We start from the raw sequence: 26,573 nt of genomic DNA, 5'->3' as shown, positions 1-26,573 counted from the left end.
TCCCTCAAGCCAGGAGGTGTTGACCCCTCTTTTCCCTCCAGCTCGGCCATGGGGCCCCCTGCTGAGCTGCTGCGGGGCCGGGCAGGCCTGGAGGCCTGGCACAATGAGGCCAAGGCCACGGTGCAGGCAGCGCAGCAGCTGCGGGGGCGCTGCTGGCGGGAGGCACTGGCACAGTGGCGCCCACCGCACCCCCCAGGCCAGCCTCAGGAGACACCCTACGAGCGCCGCACACGGCTTCAGGGCTGGCGCTTCAAGCTGGACGTGACAGAGGCTGGTGAGACGCTGGAGAAGCCGCCCGAGGGGCCGGGCATCACACTGTGGAAGAGCAAGATGAAGCCCCCACCCTGGGTGAGCCAGCTGCCCCTGCCCTGCTTCCGGGACCACTGCGTCAGCCAGAGCAATGGGCTGGCTGCCCGCTATGCCAGCGCTGTGCGCCTGGTGGTCAGCCGACTGCACCAGGCGCTCACCGAGCTCAACGAGCAGGCCAAGCGCCTCAACCTGGCACGCCAGCGCCTTGATGCTGCCCTGGCCAAGGTGCGCACCGCACTGCTCACCAACCAGCAGAGTGCCCTAGTGCGCGGGCACCGGCCCCCAGCTGAGCAGGTGAGAGCCCACACCTCGTATCCCCCCGCACACCATTTCCCTGTCTGTGCCCTCTATCCCTCCATGCCCCATATCCCCTGTGCCCTCTATCCCCTCGCGCCCTGTATCCCCCATGTCCCGTATTCCCCCAGCATGGTCAGGTGTGGGCACCAGTCCCCAGCCGAGCAGGTGAGAGCCCCCACCCTATATACCCCGCACCCCATTTCCCCTGTGCCCTCTATCCCCCTGCACACTATATCCCCCATATCTCGTAACCCCCCAGCACACCCAGGCATGGGCACCAGCCTCCCATCAGGCAGGTGGGAGTTCCAATAACTTGTATGCCCATATGCTCCATATCCCCTGTGCCCCATATTCTCCGCACCCCTGATCCACACTCTGTCCAGACATGGGCGCCGGTTCTCCACCAAGCAGGTGAGAGCTCCCCCAGATCCCAGATCCACCCACACCCAATATTGCCCCCCCATGGCCATCACCCACCAGCATGGCCAGATGCTGGCATTGACACCCCCACCCCCACTGAGCAGGTGACAGCCCCCACCTCATATCTCACCACTCACCATTCTCCCCACACTCCATATCCTGCCCTGTATCCCTCCCGTGCCCCATAGCCCCAGCACTCCATGGCCTCCCTGTGCCCCCAGACACAGGCACCAGCAGGTGACATCCTCCCATGGCCCATATCCCCGATACACCCAGTATTCCCCCAAGCGGTGCCACTCCCCCAGCATGGGCAGGTGCTGGCACTGGATGCCCCCCCCACCCCACTGAGCAGGTGAGAGCCCCCTGTGCCCCATATCATACCCACAGGGCTACGTGCAGGCATCAGCTCCACACTGTGCCAGCNCACCCTGAACCGCTGCCAGCGCCCAGATACCCCCGTGTTACATATCCCCCACTGTGCCCCCCCATCTCCCATCATGGCCAGGCACCAGGACCAATCCCCCACCAAACTAGTGAGAAGTCCCTCATATTTCACCACACACTATTTATCCACTCCCTATGCCCCATCACCCCCATCACAACCTGTCACAGGCACCGACAATGCCCCGGCACAGAGCAGGTGAGAGCACCATGGACCCCATATCCCTCCCATGCACCCCACATCCTCCCCCAGCACAGTCCCCACTGAGCAGATGAGAGTTAGCATCTTCCCCATGCCCCATATTCCTCACACTCACACGCTCCCGAGCATGGCCACCCGTGGACACCCTCCCCCACAGAGCAGGTGGTATCCCCACACCTATCCTCCCCTGCCCCATATCCCCACCACACACACTCAGCCCCGCTCCCAGCCCAGGTCCCCCCAGTGCAGCCAGCACCAAGCCTGCAATGGCTGGGATTGCTGGGGGCTAAGCATTCACTCTGCCCCTGTCTCTGCTCATCACCCCGCGGCGCAGGCCCCAGACCAAGTGGACGCACTGCTGCGGTGGGAACGCAAGGAGCTGCAGAGGCTGAAGGTGGAGCTGGAGGGGGACATGGACATGTCGGAGGCGCACCTGAAGGTGGGGCTGGGGTGGGGGCCAAAGGCCTAGACAACAACTAGATGCCTGGGCAGGTGCTGGGCACTGCCTGGTTGATTTGGCAGTGGGTGGGCAGGTGTGTCGGAGGATTGTCATCCCTGCCAGCATGCCCCCTTGGGGCTGGACTACCAGCTCCTTCTTCTCCTGGGTCCCCTGCTGACCGGGGCTTGGGCTCCACGGTGTACTCAGCACTCCATCCTGGGCACCGAAAAGCCCAGCAACCCACAGTCCAATGTCCCACTCTGGACCCCCGAGGCACTGGGCCAGGTGCTGGAGCCAGGGACCCTTCTCATTGGGACGCCAGCAGCCCTTAGCCTACGACGTCAGGGCCAGGAGTACTGTCATCTCTGTGGTGGCTGGCAGGGAGCCCACTCCCCTCTGGGCCGAAGCCTGGGAATCCCATAATGACAGATTGGGGCTGTCTACCCTGCCCATGCTACCCACTGGGTCATCTTCCCATCGTAGCCTGAGCGCCGGCCCCTCCCCTGGGCACCTGATGTGCCAGATCCCTGCTGGTGTCTCCCCATTTGTCCCTCTCACTGGGCTGCCCTGGCATCCCCCACCAAATCCCATCCCAAAGGGAGCAGCTCAGCCCAACCTGCGCCCCCTCGGGCCGTCCCCTGCTGGCCTGTCTTGAGTCCCCTGCCCTGTTCCTTGCCGTGCTCGCCAGCCTGCCCTGCGGTCAAGCTGCCTCGCCCCTGGAGCCTTCTCCATCCCAGGGATTGCCCCATGTCTCTCCTTCCACCCCGCCCTGCCCAGGTTCCACCCCCCCTTTCCATGGCTTCCCCCTTGCCCTGCTGGGCCCTCCGCAGTTGCGTGCCGAGAGAGGCACTGCAGAGATTGGTCCTTCTGCCCACAGCTGTCTCTGAGCTGGGCACTCACACTGGCACACTCTCTGGCAGGAACTGGGCAGATGTGGGGAGTGAGGGGTGTGGGGGACACACTGACCCCTGTTCCCCATGCCAGGCACTGGGCAGGTGTCAGGGTTTGAGGGTGTGGGGAGCACACTGACCCATGTCCCCCATGCCAGGCGCTGGGGAACTGCCAGCACACCCTGAGCATGCTGTGTCAGGAGCGGGGACAGGTGCTGGAGCTGCTGGGGCAGCCACTGCGCATGGTGCTGCTGGAGGCCGAGCGCGAGTCCTGGCTCAGCCTGAGCCGGCCCTCGTCCCCCTTCGTAGTGAGGAACCCCACCCCAGAGCCCAGCCCTGTCGGGCCCTACACACCAGGTATGGCCTGGCCCGCCCCACCCCAGGGACCCCTCACAGCCCTCCCAGAGCCCCCCTCATCCCCTGTGTACCACCATTAGCCCCCACTCATGAGCCCAGCCCCGTCGGTCCCTACATGCCAGGTATGGCCTGGCCCCCACCTTATCCCAGGGACCCCTCCCGCAGAGCCTCTGGAGACCCCATGTATCCCCAGAGACCACTCTTCGCTCAGCCCACCTCAGCCCATGCATACTCCCGGGGACCCCCACCCCACTCACCCTCCCCACTCAGCCCCCCAAAAGCCCCCTCATCCCCTGTATATCCCTGGGGACCTCCCCACTCCACTCAGCCCCCCTCAGCCCATGAGTACCCCAATTGCACCCCACTTCTAAGCCCAGCCTCACTGAGGCAGTTCTGACCCCATGTCCCCCCAGAGTGCGCGGCGGCCATTGAGGAGGCACGGTGCCTGACTCTGCGCTCCAAGGAGGTGCTGGCCACGCTCAAGGCAGCCACAGCCCAGGCCACGGCCTCGCGCCACCAGGCCCAGGTGGCTTTAGACGGCAGCCTGCAGCGCAAGATGGACGAGACTCTGGCGCTCAAGGTATGGGGGCGAGGCATGCTCCCTGCCCCCCCACACACTGCCCCCCCCCCGGAACTCCTGCACACTGTGCCCCACGGAACGTCTGCCCCCCAGCATGCTACCACCTACGTAACCCCACCCTTTCCTCACCCCCTGCACACTGCCCTCCCCCTGCCTTTGCCCCAGCCCCGCACACTGTGACCCCATTGGAAACACTTTTCCCTTGGCCCCCTCCCGCATGCTGCCCCCACAGAAACCCTCCCCTGTCTCTGTCCTCCAATTGCACCCCAGGGAACCTCACCCCTTCCTCCTGTCCCCCCCACGTCCTCCTTGAAACCCCTAGCCCCACAGACCCCCACCCCTTCCTGCTCCGCCCCCAAAATACTTCCACCTCCCCCTGCCCCTGCACACTGCCCATCTACGGAACATGTCCCCTTGCCCCTCGCACATTGCTCCCCATGGACACAGCCCTGTCCCCCACCTGCAGGGCCCCATGCTAGCCCCCCAAAGGGACTCCCCCTTGCCCCCCCGACTTGTCCCCATTGAATCACCTCTCCTGTCCCCTGCACGCTCCCCTAGAACCCTGTCCTCCCACACACTGGACCCCATGGAACCCCTTCCCTTGCGCCTTCCACAGAACCCCACCCTCCCTGCCCCCGCATGCTGCCCCCATGGAACCCTCTCCCCATGCTGCACGCTGACCCCCCAGAGAACCCAAACCATCCCCCTGTCCCCGCAAGCTGTTTCCCGATGGAACCCCTCCCCTATCCCGTCTCCAAACGCTGCCCTCCACAGAACCTTCCCCCTGCCCCTGCACGCTGCCCCCACCGAACCCATATCCCTTTCCCCCACATGCTGCCCCCACCCGGAACCTCTCTCTTGCCCTGTCCCCCACAGAACTGCTCCCCTGCCTCTGTTCCCCCTCAGAACCTGTCTCCCTGCCACTCACATGCTGCCCACCCCCCCGGAACCCTTCCCCCGCCCTGTCCCTTGCATGCTGGCCCCCCGAAGAACCTCACCTCTCTCCTGCCCTTGCCCACTATGGAACTGTCATTCCACCCCTGGCCTCCGCTGCCAGTACCACGCTTGCCATGCTAGGAGCCCTTTTTCAAATTGCCCAGCCCCTTGGGAAATTGCCCCTTTGCCCCCACCCCATTGCAGGCCTGCTTCTCTAGACAGATCCCTGGGCTCCAGCCCTGTTCTCTGCCGGAGAGCCCAGTCTGTGCTCCAGCTCCCTGCACAGAGCGGCGGGGCTGGGCATTAGTGCATGGCTGGGCAAGTGGCCTTCCCCTTGTCCAGGTGCGTTTGCCACTGAGCGGGGTGGCCTGGGCCAGTTCAGCCAGGCCTCATTCAGACTGACTGTCCAGAGAGCCAACAGTCCAGCCCCCGCCCCGCCCCAGGAGCCCTGAGCAAGTGAGGAGACACTGAGGACACGCAGACTCCATTAAAACTATAACAGAAAATTCCCACTTCCTCATAGCTTCCCCATAAATTGCCCGGAGCCCCTAACAGTGGGGCTTTCAGCTGGCTGGGGGACCCCCTGCCCACATTCCCCCATCCCTATATCAGCCCCACAGCCCATACCCACGCTAGCACATGCGCCCAGTTCTTATATTAGATCCACAGCCCCGCACACATCCCCCATCCCCCCCAGCTCTCTACCAGAGCCACAGCCCTGCCCCACACTCCCCCTCCCCCAGCTCTATACCAGACCCACAGCCCCTGCCCCTGCTCATCCTGTCCCATACCCGACCCCACGCCCACTGCACCATGTCCCCCATCCCCTAGCTCTATACCAGACCACAGCCCTGCTTACAGGCTCCCCTATCCTCCCATCTCTATACCACGCCATAGCCCAATGCCCACCTTCCCCTTCCCCCCCAGTCATTACCGACCACAGCCCCTGCCCCACATCCCCACAATCCCCCCGCTCATATACCAGACCACAGCGCCCTCCACACTCCCGCATCCCCCTAGCTCTATACCGACCACAGCCCCTTGCCCGTTACACTCCCCCATCCTACCCAGCTCTATACCAGACCCACAGCCCTGCTCTGTTCCTCATCCCCCTGCCTCTTACCAGACCACAGCACCTGCCCATGTTCCCCCATTCTCCCAGCTCTTATACGACCACAGCCCCTGCCCCACACTCCCCATCCCCAGCTCCTTACCAGACCCACAGCCCCTGCTCCCATGTTCCCCCCCATCCCCCCAGCTCTATACCAGACCCACAAGCCCTTGCCCCATGTTTCCCCCCATCTCCCATCAGTATACCAGACCACAGCCCTGCCCACAACGGCCCATCCCCCCAGCTCTATACAGTCCCACAGTCCCACCCCACATTGCCCCATTCCCAGCTCTACCAGCCCTGCCTCAGCTTCCCCTCATCCTCCAAGGCTCGTATACAAGACCATTAGCCCTGCCCCACGTCCCCTCATCCCATAGACAGGCGTCATATATCAGCCGCACAGCCCCTGCTTCCACCTGCCTCATGCCCCCATCCTATATCAGATCCCAGGCCCAGATCCCACTGCTGGTGGCAGGGGATGCACACACTAAAGACTGGATTTGCCCACCCACACGGAGAGGCCAGGCTCGGGGGGGGCATTCAGGCCCACCTACAGGCCAAGGGGGAAGGTCTCTTGGTGTGGTCCCCAAACCTGGGGGGTGAGGGGTCGGTGACCATCCCTGTGGGGAGCCAGTGTGCCCCCACACCTATCCTGTGTCTTCTCTCCCGGCCAGGAGCATCTCTACATGGCTTTGGGGGCATGCGCAGCACCCTGAACCGCTTTGCCAGCGCTTCCACGGGGAGCTGGACATCACCACAGGCATAGACCATGGTGATGTGGGGGGTGCAGGGGTTGGGGATGACCCCTGCTGGGGAGGGCAGCGCAGGGATCAGCTGGGGGCCAGGCGGGGAGTAACAACTGCTAGGGGGGGCAGGGGTGTTACCTGCTAATTCTCTGTATACTCACGCCTCTAGGGCACCACCTTTACCCAGTTCCTTAGGTCAAGGCTTAACCTCTTATTTTAGGCACCCAACCTTTCCACGTTCCTAGGCTCCAGGCAACAAGGCACCTAACTTTACCCCTTCTGTGGGTTCCAGGCTAACATCTTTCCCTGTGGACTTCAGGGCTTAATTTTTGAAGGGTTTACGGGCTGTTTTACCAGTGAAGGATCCCTACACAGTTAAGTATTCCTATGTATAACCTCTATTTGATTACAATTCAACCACAAACCCAGAATGCAAACACTTACACGTTATAATGCTCACCACTCCAGCAACGTGACCTTTTTCTTGATGGCCCTCAGGATCGCATCTGGGGAGATACAGGTATTCACTGGCACGGAGCTGTTGACGGTCTTGGCAGCTCTATGTTGTTTCGGTCTGTGTCCTGGAGTTGGTCCCAAAGAATTTCCTTTTGGACGCGTTTATATAGTGAAACTTGAGGCCGCTTAGCTGTACTTTACACACTCATCTTTACTAACATTTTACTAACTAATGTCGTGACATTTGTAACCAATTTTAACCAATCCTACCGCCACCGTATTCATTTTACACTTTAGGCAAATATTAATTATGTAACAGACAGAACAAAGAACCAGATGAGATCTAACAGACAATACAACGGGAGTGGGGCCATTAATGACAACACAGATATGAAATGAGGATTTCACAACTAAAAACTATTGTAAGTGATTTCTTGACAGACACGGTTTTTTGTCCGTTCAAACTAGTTTTCTTTAACCCACTTTAAATCTGTTTACTTCGTCTCGGTATAGTGGGTTGCCATTAGGACGGGTCTCTATTTAATCAGCTGATATTACATTTTTTCAATTAATTTAGATGGGAATGTGAGGATGTGACTTCCTGTTTCTCAGTAATGGCTACGGCTTCTTTTAATCTGTGAAAGGAGGCCGTTACGGTTTCAGACACTTGGCAATTATGGCTACAGACAAGGGCCTTATCCTTACCATAGGAAGGGGGGGGACCAGCTGGGGAGCGGCAGGAGTGGACCTTTGTGCGGGGGGTGGGCAGGGAAGGCGGCCAGGCTGGCGGGCACTCCGGGGGCATGGGCAGGGGAAAGGGGAGACTGGCGGCGGCAGCCGGGGTAGAGCAGGGAGAAGGTACCAGGTGAGGGCACCTGGGAGATGGAAAAGAGTAAGAAGGACAGCTGGGCGGCATCCAGGGGGATAAGCAGGGAAGAAGGGCCAGCTGCGGGGCACGGGGAAATAAGCAGGGAAGAGGAGGCCAGCTGGGGCACCCGGGGGTATGGGCAGTGGGAGGGGGACTTAGCTGGGGGCAGAGGGGATACGGGAAAAGAAGGGACTGGCTGGGAGTGGAGAGGGGCTCCTCCAGGTGAGGCTGCCTGCTCTGACCCCTGCTGCATTGTTCTCAGGGCCCTGAGTCCAGCCAGTACCTGGTAGGCACGGAGAAGCTGACCCGGCCCCTGTGCGGGCGATTGTATTGTACCAGCGCCATGTGGGCACCCAATGCCTGAGGCCGATCCTCACCAGGAAAGTCTCAGGGTCGCCACCCACTGGTTATGGCTTGTTGGGAGCGCGATACTTGCCCATCTGGTGGTACTTTGCCCAGTCGTGATGGGCTGTTAGAGTTGGTGATGGGTTGGCCGGATGGGTGTACTTGCATTGCATGGGATGGCTATAGGGGTGATAGTCTTTCTGGCGCAAGGAACCTTGCCAGCGAAGCGGGCTTTCAGGAGTATGGTGTTGCTAGTTGAGGGTTACTTGCCCAGCTTAATATGGGTCTTACTGGGATGGGATATCTTGCCATGGCTGTAGGGGATGATTGTCGTTTGCTGTACGGCATATCCTTGCCTGCGCTAATGGCTATAGGAGTGACAGGCATTGGTTGAGAGAGTACCTTCCCAGCCATTACGGGCGGTTGATGGTGTGTCTGAGTGGCGGGTACCTTGACCTGGCGTGATGGCGTAGGGTGACAGCGAATTTGCTATGGCAGGCGGTACCTACCCTGCTACATGGGGGTGACAGTGTTGCTGGAGGGGGTGGTTCGCCGTCCTAAGGGGTGAGGCTGTAGCTTAGCTGGGGTGCTACCTCAACTGGCTGCAGGGAGGTTGACGGTGTTTCTGCTCACCTGGTCTACCCAGGGCCAGGTTCGCAGCTCGAGCGCTCCCACGCAGAACAGCAGCGCAATGCATGCAGCAGAATGCAGGACCCCAGCGCACGCTGGCGCGCCTCCATCCGTGCAAGCAGAAAGGTTCCACTGTCGGCTAGCCAGCGTACAGCGCCTGCGCCGCCGCCGCATAACACCCCGTTCAGCTGTGTGCGAGGCCTGCCAGCTGCTCTGCTCCATAGGGGACCCCATAGCCAGAGCATGAGCAATATAATCCCAGAGGTCTTTACCTGGCCCAGAGTGTTTCTCCACCAGGGAAGGGGAATGCGGGGCCTGGAGGTGGGGCAGTGTTGAGGAGGTCAGAGGAGATGGGATGGGGGGGCCAAGGCTCGGAGGCGGAGTGGGGTGCGGACAGGTGTCACGAGAGCCTGGTATCAGTGCTAACCCCCAGCTTTAAACAGTCCCTTGTGAGATGCCCTTCTTTCAGTGGAGTAAGACCCCCAAAGGGGTCCCACTCTTCATGCAAGGGGGGAGGCCAACTCGCGGCCTCACACCTTCCTGGGCTACGGAGACCTGGCAGATGACTCCCCACTCTGCGAGGCCTGTGCGTGGTGCGGTGTCAGTTGTCGTGCTTAGGGCTCCCGTTGGCCTTTCATCAGATCCATCCATGATTCGAGTCAGTTTCAGCAGTCCTACTAACACAGAAGGCAGTTGACGTGACACCCCGCGCTCCCCACATCTCTTCCTTGCTGCTCCAGGAGCAGGATTACTACTTTCTGCCACCTGTAGGCTAGCACTCTGCAAGTACTGGGGAAACTGAGGCATGCATTTAGCACTCGGAAAAAACTATTACAGAAATTCCCACTTTGTCAATGGAGGCGAGGGCATGTTGAGGGTTGGGGGACAGAGGGGAGAGCTTAGGTCGGGGAAGGGATCTGGGAGGGATAGGGTGGATGGGGACGTCCAGGTTGGGTTGACTTGCGGGAATGAAGCACTGGAGCTAGGTGTATAGTGGGGGTGGGGAGGCCAGGGGGCACTGTGGGAACCTTGTTGGCGTGAAGTTGCGGGACATGAGAAGTCTGGAGGTGAGTGTGGGGTTGGGGTTAGCAATGGGACTGTGGGGAGACTGGGTGGGATGAAGGTTATGAGGAGCAAAGGAGAAGGCAGGCAGGTGCGGGCTGACGAGGGGCAGGAGGACTGAGGGAGTTCGAGGGCGAGGAGCGTTGGGGACAGGGGAAGCTGGGATGAAATGAGGTTTGGGCGGCATGGGAAAGCCGGCTGGGGCAGCTGGGTGAGATGGAGTTAAGGGGGGCATGGGAGAGTCTGGGGCAAGGTGAGGGTGGGTGAGGACACAACAAGTCCCCTGTTCAGGTCTTGGGGGTCAAGCCCACTCCTTGCTCCATAGCTCCGGCACGTGGCTACAGCCATCTTGCGTCCTCAGCCAAAGGGCTGCCAAACACCGAGGGGCCACCGCAAGGACGCTCGCTGGCCCGTGTCGTACCTGTCCCGCGTGACTGGCCTTGACCACTTTTCACTTATGTGGCTGACATGCGAGCCAGGATGGCTGGTGGCTTCCCCCCCAGAGGCTGTTGCGGCTGTGCAGATGGCTCCTAGTGTGGCCATTCACAAAACGCACATGCATGGGCACTCTCAGGGTCCTCCTGGTAACTGGGGGGCCTGCCACGCTTGGCAGAACCTCAAAGAGTTTTCCAGGCCAGGTGTTCTGCTGGCTTAGGCTTGTTGCCTGCATAGTTCCACGCCCCAGTAGGCCCTAGCCTTGTATACACTATTGGGGTTGGGTTATGAGATGTAGCATGCATTAGATCGCATTAAAATAATGACACGTCCACACAACCAATGCATTCCATGACCTAAAGTTCTCTTAAAATTAACTTCTGTACTTCCTCTCCGACGGATGGGGAGCTAGCAACTAAAATCGAGCCTTGCTGGGGTCAAATTTGAATATTTGATTATGCGGTATTGGGCCTCGGACTATCCCAGGGTGCTCCCTTGTAGAATGCTCTGGACAGCACTTTGACTCCGATGCACTTAGGTACACAGGGAAAAAGCTCCTGGGAACTTTGTAGAAGTTCTCTCACATTTCCATGTTTCTGTAGTCAGCGATAGCGATCGAAGTCTTTATGCATGCACGGTCCAGGCTCTGCAAGCGCAGAGTATTACCATGCCACTCGGACGTACAAAACAGAAAATCAAAAAAGCAAATAAGAAATGTTTTTATGCATTCTCTACAACTTACAATAGTCTCCATCCCTCAGGTGTTCACAGTATCATATGCATCGACGCGAAAACGTCATGCTTGCTGCATATGTTCTGCGAGCTCCAATGCATTCATCAACACACTAAGATTGGGCATCAGCTCATAATGCATGTAATGTATGTTACATGGTCACATCCCAGTGCCATATTATTGAGTCGGGTGAAGATGTGGATGAATGACCTCCGGTCACATGTGGCCCACTCTCTGCCGATAGTGCTCAGATTGTCGTGAAGTGGAGCAGGACGCAATGGCTGAGGCTAATGGGGGAGGAATGGAATGATGAAGTGTCTGTTGGGGGAGCAAACCGTACATGATGAAGATCTCTGTTGGAGGCTGTCAGGAAAGCCAAACAGTGCCAGAACCCTCTGCACTCCACGCTGTATTACTGGTACCTCTCCCATCTGTCCAGAGCCTCCTCACCAGATGCCACATGGGGGGCAGGGAAGGAGGCTCCGGGCACAGCCACTCCACTCAGAGGATGACCAAGCATAGAAGGCTGTCATTCAAACAGTTTTTGATTTTTTAGTGGGCTTACAAATAAGCAATGTGGCCCTTGTCCCATTCTCCTCCCCCTCCCCACCGTTATCATATCCGTTATCTCATTTTTTTAATTAATAAGAAATATGCATTGGCTACTTGGATCACAGCAGGCCCCCACAGCTTAGCTTGTCACAACAGCAGCGGTGACGGTGAGCTGAGCAGGGCACATGCCTGCATAGTAATGGCGTCTGCGACGGGTTAACTCAGAAAAACACAAAAGATTGTTGCCATTGCTTATCACACGAGGGCAGGGGCAACTGACGACATACCATGAACCACCGCACAACAACTATTTTTTGCCCCCCATAGGATTGGAGCTTAACCCATCTTCAATGGGTGGCGGATGACTGCAGGAATCTGTGGGATAGTACCCCAGTGCACCACTCCCATTAGTCAGTGACTAGCCACGGTAGTGAGACGCACTCTGCCCTTAATGCGCTAGTGGGGATCGCAATCAACTGTATATTAAAATCTATTTCTAAAATCGACTTCTTATTAAATCAACTAATTTCGTAGTCTGTAGACATACCCCTAGTTTCAGCAACAGCTAGCCCGTCATTTCCTTGAGAATTAGTTGCCTGGGAACTGTACCGGCAGGAGCCCTCTTGCCAGTCTAAGCTGATTTCTCCAGTGCGGGTTTGGTGGCTATGCTACACGTGTGTCCAAATACATCGGACAAGAGAGCGTCTTTCCCTGGTGTTTTGGAAGGCAGTGCAGCCCAGTTGGACTACAGCTCATGGCATGGAGGAATGGACCACGGCGGTCATGATTTTGTGTGTGGTGGATGCACCAATCACTTCCAGGCAGTGGTTGTCAAACTGTTGGGGTTGGCAACCCAGTACTGGAGTGCGGGAATGTAGAGGCACTGGTTCGCAGTGGTGTTTTGTTCTGTGTCAGCACTGCCGGACCGGACCGTTAAAAGCTTCCTGTCAGCAGTACTGCGCCTGAGTAAGGCAGGGCTAGGTCCCTTCCTGTTCTGACACAGTGCGTGTGTCCGGAAGTTGCGCAGCAGGTCCTGGCTCCTAGCGGGGGGCACAGTCCGTGCACTTGCCCTGCCCTAGCACTTGGCTCTGAATCCGGGGAGGCGGGGGTGGGGGGCAGTGCCTGCAGGCGACAGCTACGTGGAGCTGCTTTCATACCCCATCAACCTGGAGCTGGACCTGCTCGCTGGCTGCATCCGGTTGGTGCCAACTTGCAGTCCCTAGGTGCCAGACAGCAGGAAGCTGCCTTAGGCACTCTGCTGCACATGAGCAGGAGCCGCCAAGCGTAAAGCTCATTGCTGCACCCATGTGCCCCCCCAACCTGAAGCCTCTGTCCTGCACCCCAAACCCTCATCCCTGGTCCACCCAGAGCCTGTACCCCCAGCCAGAGCCCCTCCGCACACCCTGAGTCTCATTCCTGGCATCCATCCGCGTCCTCACACCCCCACTCCACTGGCCCAGCCTGAGCCCTCCCACAGCCAAACTCCTCGTCCCCAGCCGTGGTTGGGTATTGCGTATTCTAACTGGGCAAGAGGGAGTTTGGGACAGATTTCAAATTAAATCACAAGCACTTTGTGCCTTGTTTATTTATTGCTATACTACTTCTGGGGAACTTCTGCGCCAAAATTATAAATTCTGCATATTTTGTTTGTAAATATATGCAATATACTCACACCAGTTTCAAATTTCTTGTTAATATTTAACTACACACAGAAAAAGTCACACTAATATTCAGCATTTCCTAAATCATATGAAAGTTAAAGTACAATACTAGGGGACCCATACCCAGCATTCCAGTTTTTAATTCTGGCTGGCACTTTGGTGAAGTCCTTGGTTTGATTGTCCTGAAAATGTTATTGACTCTTTGATAAAATTTTATTTGTCCCTCAAGTCTTTTTTTTTTTAATGGAAAGTAAAATAGTCCTGACCATAATTTAACCCATTTTGCCACTTCCCGTCACAGGAAAAATGAGACAACCTAGGGATCTTCAGCTGAGGATTTTCACCTCCCTGTTATCTTATAATAAGGCTCCTTTCCATCCACTCTGGCAATGTAAGGAGCCTTAAAAACTTTAACATGTGTTTTATGCACCTGGGGGAATTGACATAAGAATGGGAACAAGTAACTGCATTCATAGGACAGAACTACCTCATGCCTACTCCAAACACCTGAAAGTCCTACCATCCAGGCAGATTGAACGAGAGGGACAGAGTCCTCCCATGCATGCTCACGTGCCCAGCCCACCCACCCATGGTTGATTTAGCTTCTGCTGCCTTGCTACTGACTGTGAGGAATGTTGTCCCTGCATATTTCTTTGCTTCCCCATTTTGGGTGGGAACAAGAAATCTGCGGACATATGATTCTGCCCCTCCAGTGGAGGCAGATTCCCAGGAGTATATAGCAGAGTCATGTCCTTAAATCTGTATTGTGTAAAATGAATCATGTGGCTTTTGGCGAATTCTTGGTATAGGGCTGACACCTCTATGCTGGGTGTGAGCACCAACACCTCAGGATGCTGGGTTTATCCCTGCCTTGGCATGCTTGGTTGACCACAGGGGCAAGTCTCTCCCTTTGTGCGTTCACTCTCCCCCATAATGTAAAGCACTGATAACATCTTGCCCTCCCTGTAAAGTGCTCTGCAGAGCTTGGCAGTGGAAACGATAGGTGTGTTTACCCCATGCTGAGTGAGGTAGGATGGGCCCAGATGAACACTGCCTAGACCCAGCGTCTTAACCTGCGTACCAGCCGTCTGTGTTTACACCCCCTGCTCCCATTGGAAAGCCTTTCTCTCCACCCACTGCAGCACATGGGCTTTACATGTGTTCTGAGCAGGGACCCAGCCCCGTCCCGAGGGACACAGCACCTAGTTCGGTAATTGAGGGTCAGTCCGATGGGCTCCCACCTTGTCTCCAGGGACAGCATGCGAGCTCCAGGAGCGAGCCTGGTGTGCTTTCCACTAACACCCAAGGAGAGGTACATAGGGCAACTATGCCCTTTATGTAGACCATGGCGATTGTTCGCGGTTTTCGAGTGCCATGCGAACGCCGGCAGCAGCGCAGCCTTGCAATCGGACGGCAGCGCGCTCTTGGATTCGTGTTCTAGTGCGCACCGCATGAGAAGTGTGGCGGGGACGGATACATGTGCGCCTGAGGATCGCCGAGCGTCCATTTTTGAAAGACAGGGTGAGCGGCTGCGCGCTCTGTCAGAGGGGACCATGCAGGGGACCGCTTCCAGCATTGCCATGCGTGTAACCCATCGCGATGTAGAAATGGGGACATGCTTCACGCCGCGCAACAGATTAGGGGCAAAGCACCTGGCGGAGCGAGAGCTTCCGGAACATTCTGGGCTTGGTGTCACCCCTGACGCAGATTAGCGATGCGCCAATTGCAACCGGAAGCTCTTCTTGCCTCTAGATCATAAGCGCGCTGGGACCGTATAGAGTTCTCTTTCCTGGGCTGGCGGCGGCGGAGATACCGCCATGTGAATGCGGGCGGGGGGATGGGATAGAACGAACGCTGAGGGGGCCGTGGTCCGGGGGGGGCGACGAGGGCGAGTTGTGGGAACCCTGGGGCGGGCGCGTTGGAGTGACCGGGGTGGACGGGACCCTCCGGGGCGGCGCGGAACCGCGGGCTCGAGGGGCGTGCGGTGCGGCGATGGGGATCTGGACCCCTTGGGGATGTTCAGGTGCTGATCCCCATCGAGGCGGGTCCTTCCTGCCGTGCAGACCCCAATCTCCACCACGGGCGCGTGAGCCGGCAGCCACCGCCGACTCGTCGCCCTGCCCGGTGCTGGGGGCGGGGGGGAGGGGGCGGAACTTACGTGCCCCTGGTGGGGGGACGATTAGGTCCTATGGAAATATCCTGCGCTGGCTCCTGGGTGGTGGTGATTGCCCCTCTCCAGGCTGTCGCGCTCCCACGCGTACCTGGAACTGCCTCCAGAGAGGTAACCTATGCGGCAGCTCCCCACCAGGGGGCGGTTTATTGGCTTCCACTGTGTTAGGATGGGGGCTGTCTCCATAGGGGCCGCGGGTTGCACACACTGTGGAGGTTGACTCTCCTGGTGGGGCATTGAGGCGGTGTGGTGAGGTGGAGGGCGTTGCTCTGCAGGGGATGTGTGTATTGAGGGTTCTTGCCGTAGGATGGGATGATTGGTGGTACCCCATATGTGGGGGAGTTGGAGGTGGGAACATTGAGTTGCTGCATTGCCTGCACTCTCCATTCTCTTCCAGAATGACTGAGTGCGGACGCCAGCGCCTGTGTGGCCGGAGACCCCTGACATCAAGCTTTCGGGAAATGGAAGCCGGATGTGTCCAGTCAATGAACTCCTGAGTCTGGGAGCCTGAGTGGGCGGCCAGGATGTTGGGGCTCTCCACACACAAACCCTCATGATCTCTGTATGCAGCGGGTGGGGCTCAGGGGTGATCGGATGCCTGGGTCCCCAGCTTACACTGCACCTTGGTCAGGGATGGGGGGATCTGGGAGGGTGCGGAAATACTTAGGTCTTTCCACTTCTTCCTCCACAGTCTGCCTCGTGCACCATTGTTAGTGGGTGGTGAAGGATGCTGGGTCTGCCCCTTGCTCTCAGACTTGGCTGCCTGTCGCAATGAGGAGTTGGGGGGTGTTCCCCCTCCTTTGGCCCCCTGACTGAATAAGGTCTCTCTCCCTGGGCACAAGACTACTTGCGTGGAAGGCGAGAAGTATGCCAAGTACCCTTTTTTTGGGGGGGCCCCCCAAAAAGTGACGGCGCTAGCCGGCCAAGGCGCTTTCCGCAAGCCCGTGCCCCATCGTGGAGCGTTCACCAACTCCGTGATGCTGGCATGCGCAACATGCAAGGAAGTTCATGACGTGCGCATCTGGAAGATGCTTCGAGATCAGTATCCACCTGTCACGGGGAGGTGGGCTGCCGGGGTGGGGTGCTGGTCTGTCTGCGCGACAGAGTGTGTTGGGAGGGGGTTTGGGTGTGGGCTCTGTGAGGTGCTTCAGCTGGGTTTGGGGTTTGGTCTACGTGGGATCTCTGACTGTCCATTTGTGACTCTCTGTGAGGAACCTGAGGTCCTGGTCAACGCCATCCATTCAACAGCGTGCCAGGGAGGATCGCCCGCATTGGCCGTGCCGGACTGTCCGAGCAAGGCGGGATGTGTCCCGCCTGCGCGTGTCAACCAGGTACACCCCTCCCTGGCGCATACTGTGTGCACGCACTACCTCCTCCCTGGGTGACTCTCCCCCCCATGCGCTGGGCTAGTGTACTCACAGTGCGTATGGCTGGGCACTGTGGCCACTGGCTTAGGCACTAGTAACCCTCTCTGCCCCAGGCATTTCTCTGCTGTGTATGGAGCCGTGAGGTTGCCTTCCGCACCTCAATACATCCGAGGGTGATTGGCTGATTGAATCTCATGCTGCCAAGGTGAGAGATGGGGCGGCTCTTCCTTCCCTTCCTCTGCACACCTGCCTGTGCCTGCCATCGTGTGGGAGATGCCCTTGTCCTTGTCTGAGCTGGGCAGTGCAGTTTGCTGGGTCCAGATAGCGACCTGCCTGCTTTGTGCTGTCTGGCGTTGGGGCCAGCACAGTCGTTTCTTCTCGCTCAGCCCTTTCCTGCGCCTGCTTGCCCTTCACTTGTTGGGCTGGCTTGTGTGCATGGCATGCGTCCATCATGCACCACTCATGTATACTGAGTGATGTCAAAGGCTTCTGTGCACTAGTGCTCCCTCTGGTTGCGGCACCAGCTGGTCACTGGTTAGGGCGTGACTGTGCCCTGGGCGGTCTCTCTCTTTTGGGGCAACACTGCCCCATGGAACACTTCCCTGCCCCCGTCCGCATGTGCCCACATGAACCCATGCCTCCCTTCTCTGCCTCCCTCCACATGCACCCCAGGACCTAAAAAACAGAACCTCCCCTGCCCCCCACATCCCTCCATGAACCCTCTGCCCCCCACAGAAACCCAACCCCCCCTGCCCGCCCCAAAATACTCCACCTCGCCCCTGCCCCTGCACACTGGCCATCTCGAACATCCTTGCCCCTCGGCACATTGCTTCCCCATGGAACACCAGCCCTGTCCCTCCACATCAGGGCCGCCCTCATGGCTGCCCCCAAAGACCCCCTCCCCTGCCCTCCCCGACGCTCCCCATGGAACTGCCACCCACTCCCTGTCCCCTCTGCACGCTGCCCCTAAGAACCCTGCCTCCCACACACTGCACCATGGACCCTTCCCATGCCTCACAGAACCCTAACCCTCTCCCTGCCTCCCGCATGCGCCCTCCATGGAACCACCTCTCCCCGGCATGCTGCACCCTGACCCCACAGAAACCGCCAACCATCGCCCTGTCCCCCGAAGCGTTCCAGAGGAACCGCTCCCCTATGAGTGTCTTTTTTTCTGTCTGTGTGGTGGTTCTTGTGATGGTCTTAGTTTTATATTTCGGTTTTATACGATGTAGCCCTTTGGCTGTGCCCGGGGGGGGATACAATCCAGATAATTACGTTGAGTGGGCCCATCACGTCCCCAAACCTGCCCTCCGAATGAACCTATCTGATGTGTGGCATATTTGATCGTTATTAGAGTTTTGTAGTTGTTGGTTTATCTGATGTTTATGTTTATAATGGTTTTATGGTGAGTTTCGTAGTGGCCGTCGTAAGATCCATTTTTTTGCTGAAATTTAAGCGTGTTTAGACTCACTTGTGTAAAACTCCATATAGTCACTTATTCAAAATATGAGATGTGGTCGTGATGAAATACTTAATTTCCGTTAATAATTAGGTAGTTTACTAAAATCGCTTTATAAGGATTATATATGTTAAAATATTAAGTGGGTTTGTACGTGTATGTTAAAATAACTCTGTAATGTTCATGATTTTAATGGACTCATGGCTTAAATATGCGTATTCGTAAGTGAGTCGTTGCTCGTGTCAAAATTTTTTTTGTCGTTTTATATAGACTCACTGAATTTCTGATATAGTTTAAGTTACATGGTGAGGAATGGTCGTTATAACGTTTATTTTGGTTCGCTGTATTGTTGCTTAGAGCTTGGGGTAGTCAACCGGGATATTAAATATAGGTGATGCGGAATTCTGCCGGTGTGTTATTGGCTTCAGTCTATCTATTTCAAACATTACGGTTGGGTTATAGATTCAGATACTTCAGTTTATCGTGTCCTATAATTGAACTGTATTGATCTTTACGAAGTAGGGTCTTACTGTCCCCCTCGCCTCGCACGCTGCCCCCCACAGAACCCATATCCCTTCCCCCACATGCTGCCACCACGGAACCCCTCTCTCCTGTGCCCCGTCCCCCACAAACTGCTCCCCCTGCCTCTGTCCCCCTCAGAACTGTCTCCCTGCCACTCACATGCTGCCCACCCCCCACGGAACCCTTCCCCCTGCCTCTTCCCTTGCATGCTGGCCCCCCCAAAGAACCACCTCCTCCTCTGCCCCGCCCACTATGGAACTGTCATTCCACCCCTGCCCTCGCTGCCAGTACCACGCTGCCATGCTAGGAGCCCTTTTTCAAATGCCCAGGCCCCTGGGAAATTGCCCCCTTTGCCCACCCCATTGGCAGCCTGCTTCCTAGACAGATCCCCTGGGCTCCAGCCCTGTTCTCTTCCGGAGAGCCCAGTCTGTGCTCAGCCTCCCTGCAAAGCAGCGGGGGGCTGGGCATTAGGTGCATGGCTGGGCAAGGGGCCTTCCCCTTGTCCAGGTGCGTTTGCCACTGAGCCGGGGTCGGCCTGGCCAGTTCAGCCAGGCCTCATTCAGACTGACTGTCCAGAGAGCCAACAGTTCCAGCCCCCCCCCGCCCAGGAGCCCTGAGCAAGTGAGGAGACACTGAGGCACACGCAGACATCATAAAACTATAACAGAAAATTCCCACTTCCTCAAGCTTCCCCATAAATTGCCCGGAGCCCTAAACCAGTGGGGCTTTCAGCCTGGCTGGACCCCCTGCCCACATTCCCATCCCTATATCAGCCCCACAGCCCATACCCACGCTAGCACCATGCGCCCAGTTCTATATCAGATCCACAGCCCCTGCCCCACACTCCCCCATCCCCCCCAGCTCTCTAGCCAGACCACAGCCCTGCCCCACACTCCCCCATCCCCCCAGCTCCTATACCAGACCCACAGCCCCTGCCCCTGCTCATCTGTCCCAGACTGCTCCCCATGGAACTCCACCCCTCTCCCTGTCCCCCTGCACGCTGCCCCCCTAGAACCCCTGCCTCCCACACACTGCCACCCATGGAACCCCTTCCCCTGCCCTCCACAGAACCCCAACCCTCTCCCTGCCCCCCGGCATGCTGCCCCCCATGGAACCCCTCTCCCCCATGCTGCACGCTGACCCCCACAGAACCCCAACCATCCCCCTGTCCCCCGCAAGCTGTCCCCGATGGAACCCCTCCCCCTATCCCCGTCCTCCCAAACGCTGCCCTCCACAGAACCCTTCCCCCTGCCCCTCGCACGCTGCCCCCCACAGAACCCATATCCCTTCCCCCACATGCTGCCCCCACGGAACCCCTCTCCTTGCCCCTGTCCCCCACAGAACTGCTCCCCCTGCCCTCTGTCCCCCTCAGAACCTGTCTCCCTGCCACTCACATGCTGCCCACCCCCCACGGAACCCTTCCCCCTGCCTCTGTCCCCTTGCATGCTGCCCCCCCAAAGAACCTCACCTCTCCTCCTGCCCCTGCCCACTATGGAACCTGTCATTCCACCCCTGCCCTCGCTGCCAGTACCACGCTGCCATGCCTAGGAGCCCTTTTCAAATGCCCAGGCCCCTGGGAAATTGCCCCCTTTGCCCCCACCCCATTGGCAGGCCTGCTTCCTAGACAGATCCCCTGGGCTCCAGCCCTGTTCTCTGCCGGAGAGCCCAGTCTGTGCTCAGCCTCCCTGCACAGAGCGGGGGGCTGGGCATTAGGTGCATGGCTGGGCAAGTGGCCTTCCCCTTGTCCAGGTGCGTTTGCCACTGAGCCGGGGTCGGCCTGGGCCAGTTCAGCCAGGCCTCATTCAGACTGACCTGTCCAGAGAGCCAACAGTCCAGCCCCGCCCCCGCCCCCAGGAGCCCTGAGCAAGTGAGGAGACACTGAGGCACACGCAGACATCATAAAACTATAACAGAAAATTCCCACTTCCTCATAGCTTCCCCATAAATTGCCCGGAGCCCCTAAACCAGTGGGGCTTTCAGCCTGGCTGGGGGACCCCCTGCCCCACATTCCCCCATCCCTATATCAGCCCCACAGCCCATACCCCACGCTAGCACCATGCGCCCAGTTCTATATCAGATCCACAGCCCGCACACATTCCCCCAGTCCCCCCAGCTCTCATACCAGACCCACAGCCCCTGCCCCCACTACTCCCCTCTCCCCCAGCTCTATACCAGACCCACAGCCCCTGCCCCTGCTCATCCTGTCCCATACCCGACCCACAGCCTGCACCATGTCCCCCCATCCCTAGTCTATACCGACCACAGCCCTGCTTACAGCTCCCCTATCTCCACTCTCATATACCAGCACAATAGCCCCTGCCCACACATCCCCTTGCCCCCCAGTCTTACCGACCACAGCCTGCCCCACACTCCATCCCCCCTTCCAACCACACTCCACCCCGATCCCCTCTTATACCAGACCCACACCTTGCAGTCCCCCCTCCCGCCTATACCCCCAGCTGCTCCAGTTCCCTCATCCCCCTGCTCTAATACCGACCACAGCCCCTTGCCCAGTTACTCCCCCATCTCCCCAGCTCTATACCAGACCCACAGCCCTGCTCTGTTCTCATCCCCTGCGCTCTTACCAGACCACAGCAACCTGCCATGTCCCCCCATCCCCCCAGCTCTATACCAGACCCACAGCCCTTGCCCCATGTTCCCCCCATCCTCCCAGCTCTATACCAGACCCACAGCCCCTGCTCCATGTTCCCCTCATCCCCCCTGCTCTATACCAGACCCACAGCCCTTGCCCCATGTTCCCCCCATCCTCCCAGCTCTATACCAGACCCACAGCCCCTGCCCCACACTGCCCCATCCCCCCAGCTCTATACCAGTCCCACAGTCCCCACCCCACACTTGCCCCATGTCCCCAGCTCTACCAGCCCCTGCCTCAGGCTCCCCTCATCCTCCCAGCTCTATACCAGACCCATAGCCCCTGCCCCACTCCCCCTCATCCCCATAGACAGCTCTATATCAGCCGCACAGCCCCTGCTCCACCCTGCCCTCATGCCCCCATCCCTATATCAGATCCACAGGCCCAGATCCACACTGCTGGGGCAGGGGATGGCACACTAAAGGACTGATTATGCCCCACCCACACTGGGAGGCCACGGCGGGGGGGGGCACTCAGGCCCCACCTACAGGCCAAGGGGGAAGGTCTCTGGTGTGGTCCCCAAACCTGGGGGGTGAGGGGTGGGGTGACCCATCCCTGTGGGGACCCAGTGTGCCCCCCACACCTCATCCTGTGTTCTCTCCCCGGCCAGGAGCATCTCTACATGGCTTTGGGGGGCATGCGCAGCACCCTGAACCGCTGCCAGCGCTTCCACGGGGAGCTGGACATCACCCAGGGCATGACCATGGTGAGTGGGGGTGGAGGGGGTTAGGGGGATGACCCTCTGCTGGGAGGGCAGGCAGGGATCAGCTGGGGGCAGGCGGGGAGTAACACTGCTAGGGGGTGGGCAGGGGTGTTACCTGCTAAAATTCTCTGTTACTCACGCCCTCTAGGGCACCCACCTTTACCCAGTTCCTAGGGCTCAAGGCTTAACCCTCTTTATTTAGGCACCCCAACCCTTTCCCAGTTCCTAGGGCTCCAGGCAAAAGGCACCTAACTTTACCCCTCTGTGGGCTCCAGGCAAACATCCTTTCCCTGTGGACTCAGGGCTTAATTTTTGAAGGGTTTACGGGCTGTTTTACCAGTGAAGGAGCCCTACACAGTAATATCCTATGTAACCTCTATTTATTAACAATCACCACAAACCAGAATGCAAACACTACACGTATAATGCTCACCACTCCCAGCAAGATGACCTTTTCTTGATGGCCCATCAGGATCAGGCCATCTGGGGGAACTACAGGTTTCACTGGCAGGGAGTGTTGAGGTCTGGCAGCTCTGTTGTTGGGGCTGTGTCCTGGAGTTGGTTCCCAAAGAACTTCCTTTTGGACGGCAGTTTATATAGTGAAACTTGAGGCCTGCTTAGCTGTACTTTAACCATCATTTTACTAACATTTTACTAACTAATGCTGACATATTGTAACAATTTTAACCAATCCTACCGCCACCGTAATTCATTTACACTTAGCAAAATTAATTATGTAACAGACAGAAACAAAGAACCAGACAGAGATCATACAGACAAACAACGGGGAAGTGGGGACCATAATGACAAAACAATATAGAAATGAGGATTTCACAACTACAACTATTGATAAGTGATTTCTTGACAGACAGGTGCCGTCAAACTAAGTTTTCTTTAACCACTTTAAGATCTGTTACTTCGTCTGGTGATAGTGGGTGCCATTAGGACGGGTCTCCTTCTTAACAGCCTGATATTACATTATTTCAATGTAATTTAGATGGAATGTGAGGATGTGACTTCCTGCTTCTCAAGTAATGGCTACGGCTCTTTTAATCTGGGTGCAAAGGAAGGCCTTAGGCTTTAGAACTTGCAATATGGCTACAGACAAAGGCCTTATCCTTACCAAGGAAGGGGGGACCAGCTGGGGGCAGGCAGGGAGTGACACTTTGCTGCGGGGGTGGGCAGGGAAGAAGGGGCCAGCTGGGGGCACCCGGGGAATGGGCAGGGGAAGGGGAGACTGGCTGGCGGCAGCCGGGGGATAGGCAGGGGAAGAAGGTACCGGCTAGGGGCACCTGGGAGATGGAAAGAGGAAGAAGGACCAGCTGGGGGCATCCAGGGGATAAGCAGGGAAGAAGGGGCCAGCTGGGGGCACCCGGGGAATAAGCAGGGAAGAAGGGGCCAGCTGGGGGCACCCGGGGGATGGGCAGGGGAAGGGGAGACTAGCTGGGGGCAGCCAGGGGATAGGCAGGGAAAGAAGGGACTGGCTGGGAGTGGAGGGGGCTCCTCCAGGTGAGGCTGCCCTCCTCTGACCCCTGCTGCATTGTTCTAGGGCCCTGAGTCCAGCCAGTACCTGGAGGCACGGGAGAAGCTGACCCGGCCCCTGGTGCGGGTGTACCAGCGCCATGTGGGCACCCAACTGCCTGAGGCCCAGATCCTCACCCAGGTAAGTTCCAGGGGTCGCACCCACTGGTATGGCTGTAGGGAGCGGCGATATTGCCCATCTGGGGGTACTTTGCCCAGTTGTGATGGCTGTAGAGTGGTGATGGTGTTGCCGGATGGGGGTACCTTGCATTGCTGGGATGGCTATAGGGGTGATAGTCTTTCTGGGCAAGGGAACCTTGCGCAGCTGAAGGGGCTTTCAGGAGTGATGGTGTTGCTAGTTGAGGGTACCTTGCCCAGCTATATGGGGTTACTGGATGGGGATATCTTGCCTGGCTGTAGGGGATGATTGTGTTGCTGAGTACGGATACCTTGCCTGGCTGCAATGGCTATAGGAGTGACAGCATTGGTTGGCAGAGATACCTTCCCCAGCCATAGGGGGGTGATGGTGTTGCTGAGTGGGGGTACCTTGCCTGGCTGTGATGGCTGTAGGGGTGACAGCGTTGCTTGGCAGGGGTACCTCACCCTGCTACAGGGGGGTGACAGTGTTGCTGGAGGAGGGGTGGCTTCGCCTGGCTCCTAGGGGTGAGGTGTAGCTAGGCTGGGGTACCTCAACTGGCTGCAGGGAGGTGACGGTGTTTCCTGTCCACCTGTCTCTACCCCAGGGCAGCGTGCAGCTGGAGCGCTCCATGCAGAAGACAGCAGCCAATGTGCAGCAGATGCAGGCCACCCAGCGGCACCTGCGCGCCTCCATCCGTGACAAGCAGACAGGCTTCCACGTGGATGCCAGCGTACAGCGCCTGCGCCGCCGCCGCATGCACCCCCGCAGCAGCCTGGTGGAGGCCTGCCAGCTGCTCTGCTCCTAGGGGACCCCCATAGCCAGAGCATGAGAATATAATCCCAGAGATCTTTGACCTGCCCAAGAGTGTTACTCCACCAGGGAGAGGGGAATGCGGGGCCTGGAGTGGGGCAGGTTGAGGAGGTCAGAGGAGATGGGGATGGGGGGGCCAAGGGCATCGGGGAAGGCGAGTGGGGTGGGACAGGTGTCACAGAGCCATAGGATCAGTGCTAACCCCCAGCTTTAAACAGTCCCTTGGAGGCTCCACTTCTTCAGTGGGTCAGACCCCCCAAAGGGGTCCCACTCTTCTGCAAGGGGAGGCCACTCGGCCTCACCACCTCCTGGGCAGAGACCTGGGCAGAGACCTGCCCACTCTGCAGGGCCTAGTGCGTTGGTGGGTGTCAGTTGTTCAGTGCTAGGGGCTCCCGTTGGCTTTCCAGATCCTCCATTGATTCGAGTCAGTTTCAGCCAGTCCTCTAACAAGACAGGCAGTGAGGTGACACCCCCGCTCCCCACATCTCTCCTGTGCTGCCCCAGGAGCAGGATTAACCTTTCTGCACCCACTGGGTAGCACTGCAAAGTACTGGGGGAAACTGAGGCATGCATTAGCATCGGAAAAAATATTACAGAAAATTCCCACTTTGTCACATGGAGGCGAGGGCTTGAGGGTTGGGGACCAGAGGGGAGGCTGGGTGGGGAAGGGATCTGGGAGGGAATAGGGGATGGGGAGGCCAGGTGGGTTGGGACTTGGGAAGCACTGGAAAAGCTAGGTATAGTGGGGGTTGGGGAGGCCAGGGGGCACTGTGGGAACCTTGTGGGGTGAAAGTTGGGGGACAATGAGAAGTCTGGGTGAGGTGGGGGTTGGGTAGCATGGACTGCTGGGGAGACTGGGTGGGATGGAAGTTAGAGGGCAAAGGAGGAAGCCAGGCAGGGTGCGGGCTGAGAGGGGCAGGAGGACTGGAGAGGGTGGAGGGGCGAGGGTTGGCGGGGGACAGGGGAAGCTGGATGAAATGAGAGTTGGGGGGCACTGGGAAAGCCAGGCTGGGGGCAGGCTGGGTGAGATGGGAGTTAAGGGGGGCATGGGAGAGGCTGGGCAAGGTGGGGTGGGGAGGACACCAACAAGTCCCCTGTCAGGCTCTGGGGAGTCAAGCCCACTCCTTGCTCCATAGCTCCGGACACGTTGGCACAGCCATCTTGACGTCCCTCAGCCAAGGGGCTGGCCAAACACCGAGGGGCCCAGCAAGGACGCTCCTGGCCCGTGCTACCTGCTCCCGGTGACTGGCCTTGACCCTTTCACTATGTGGCTGACATGCGAGCCAGGATGGCTGGTGGCTTCCTCCCCCAGAGCTGTGCCGGCTGTGCAGGGCTCCTAGTGTGGCCATCACAAACGCACATGCATGGGCACCTCTCAGGGTCCTCCCTGCTAACTGGGGGGCCCTGCCACGCTAGGCAGAACCTCAAAGAGTTTCCAGGCCAAGGTGTTCTGCTGGCTTAGGCTTGTTGCCTGTCATTTCCACGCCCCAGTAGCCCTAGCCCTTGTCTACACTATGGGGTTGGGTTGAATGTAGCTGCATTAGATCGATTTAAAAATGACCACGTCCACACAACCAATCTCATTCCATCGACCTAAAGATCTCTTAAAATTAACTTCTGTACTCCTCTCCGACGAGGGGAGCAGCACTAAAATCGACCTTGCTGGGTCAAATTTGGAATATTGATGGTATTGGCCTCCGGGAGCTATCCCAGGGTGCTCCCTTGTGAATGCTCTGGACAGCACTTTGAACTCCGATGC

At 58.1% G+C, this 26,573-nt stretch overlaps 1 protein-coding gene across 1 annotated transcript; it reads left to right on the top strand.

Annotated features, from left to right (window-relative positions):
* Positions 1–48: 48 nt before the first annotated feature.
* On the top strand, positions 49–24,809 carry TEKTL1 (tektin like 1). The gene is made up of 8 exons (XM_075072074.1): positions 49–603; positions 2,004–2,108; positions 3,157–3,355; positions 3,769–3,935; positions 16,483–16,716; positions 22,252–22,347; positions 23,894–24,007; positions 24,609–24,809. The coding sequence occupies exons 1-8, from the start codon at positions 49–51 to the stop codon at positions 24,807–24,809; spliced, it is 1,671 nt and encodes a 556-aa protein (XP_074928175.1).
* The last annotated feature ends 1,764 nt before the right edge of the window (positions 24,810–26,573 follow it).

The sequence above is a fragment of the Chelonoidis abingdonii genome, chromosome 13 (assembly GCF_003597395.2).
Source record: "Chelonoidis abingdonii isolate Lonesome George chromosome 13, CheloAbing_2.0, whole genome shotgun sequence".
Taxonomy (NCBI): domain Eukaryota; kingdom Metazoa; phylum Chordata; order Testudines; family Testudinidae; genus Chelonoidis; species Chelonoidis abingdonii.
This window is presented reverse-complemented; position numbering and strand designations above follow the sequence as displayed.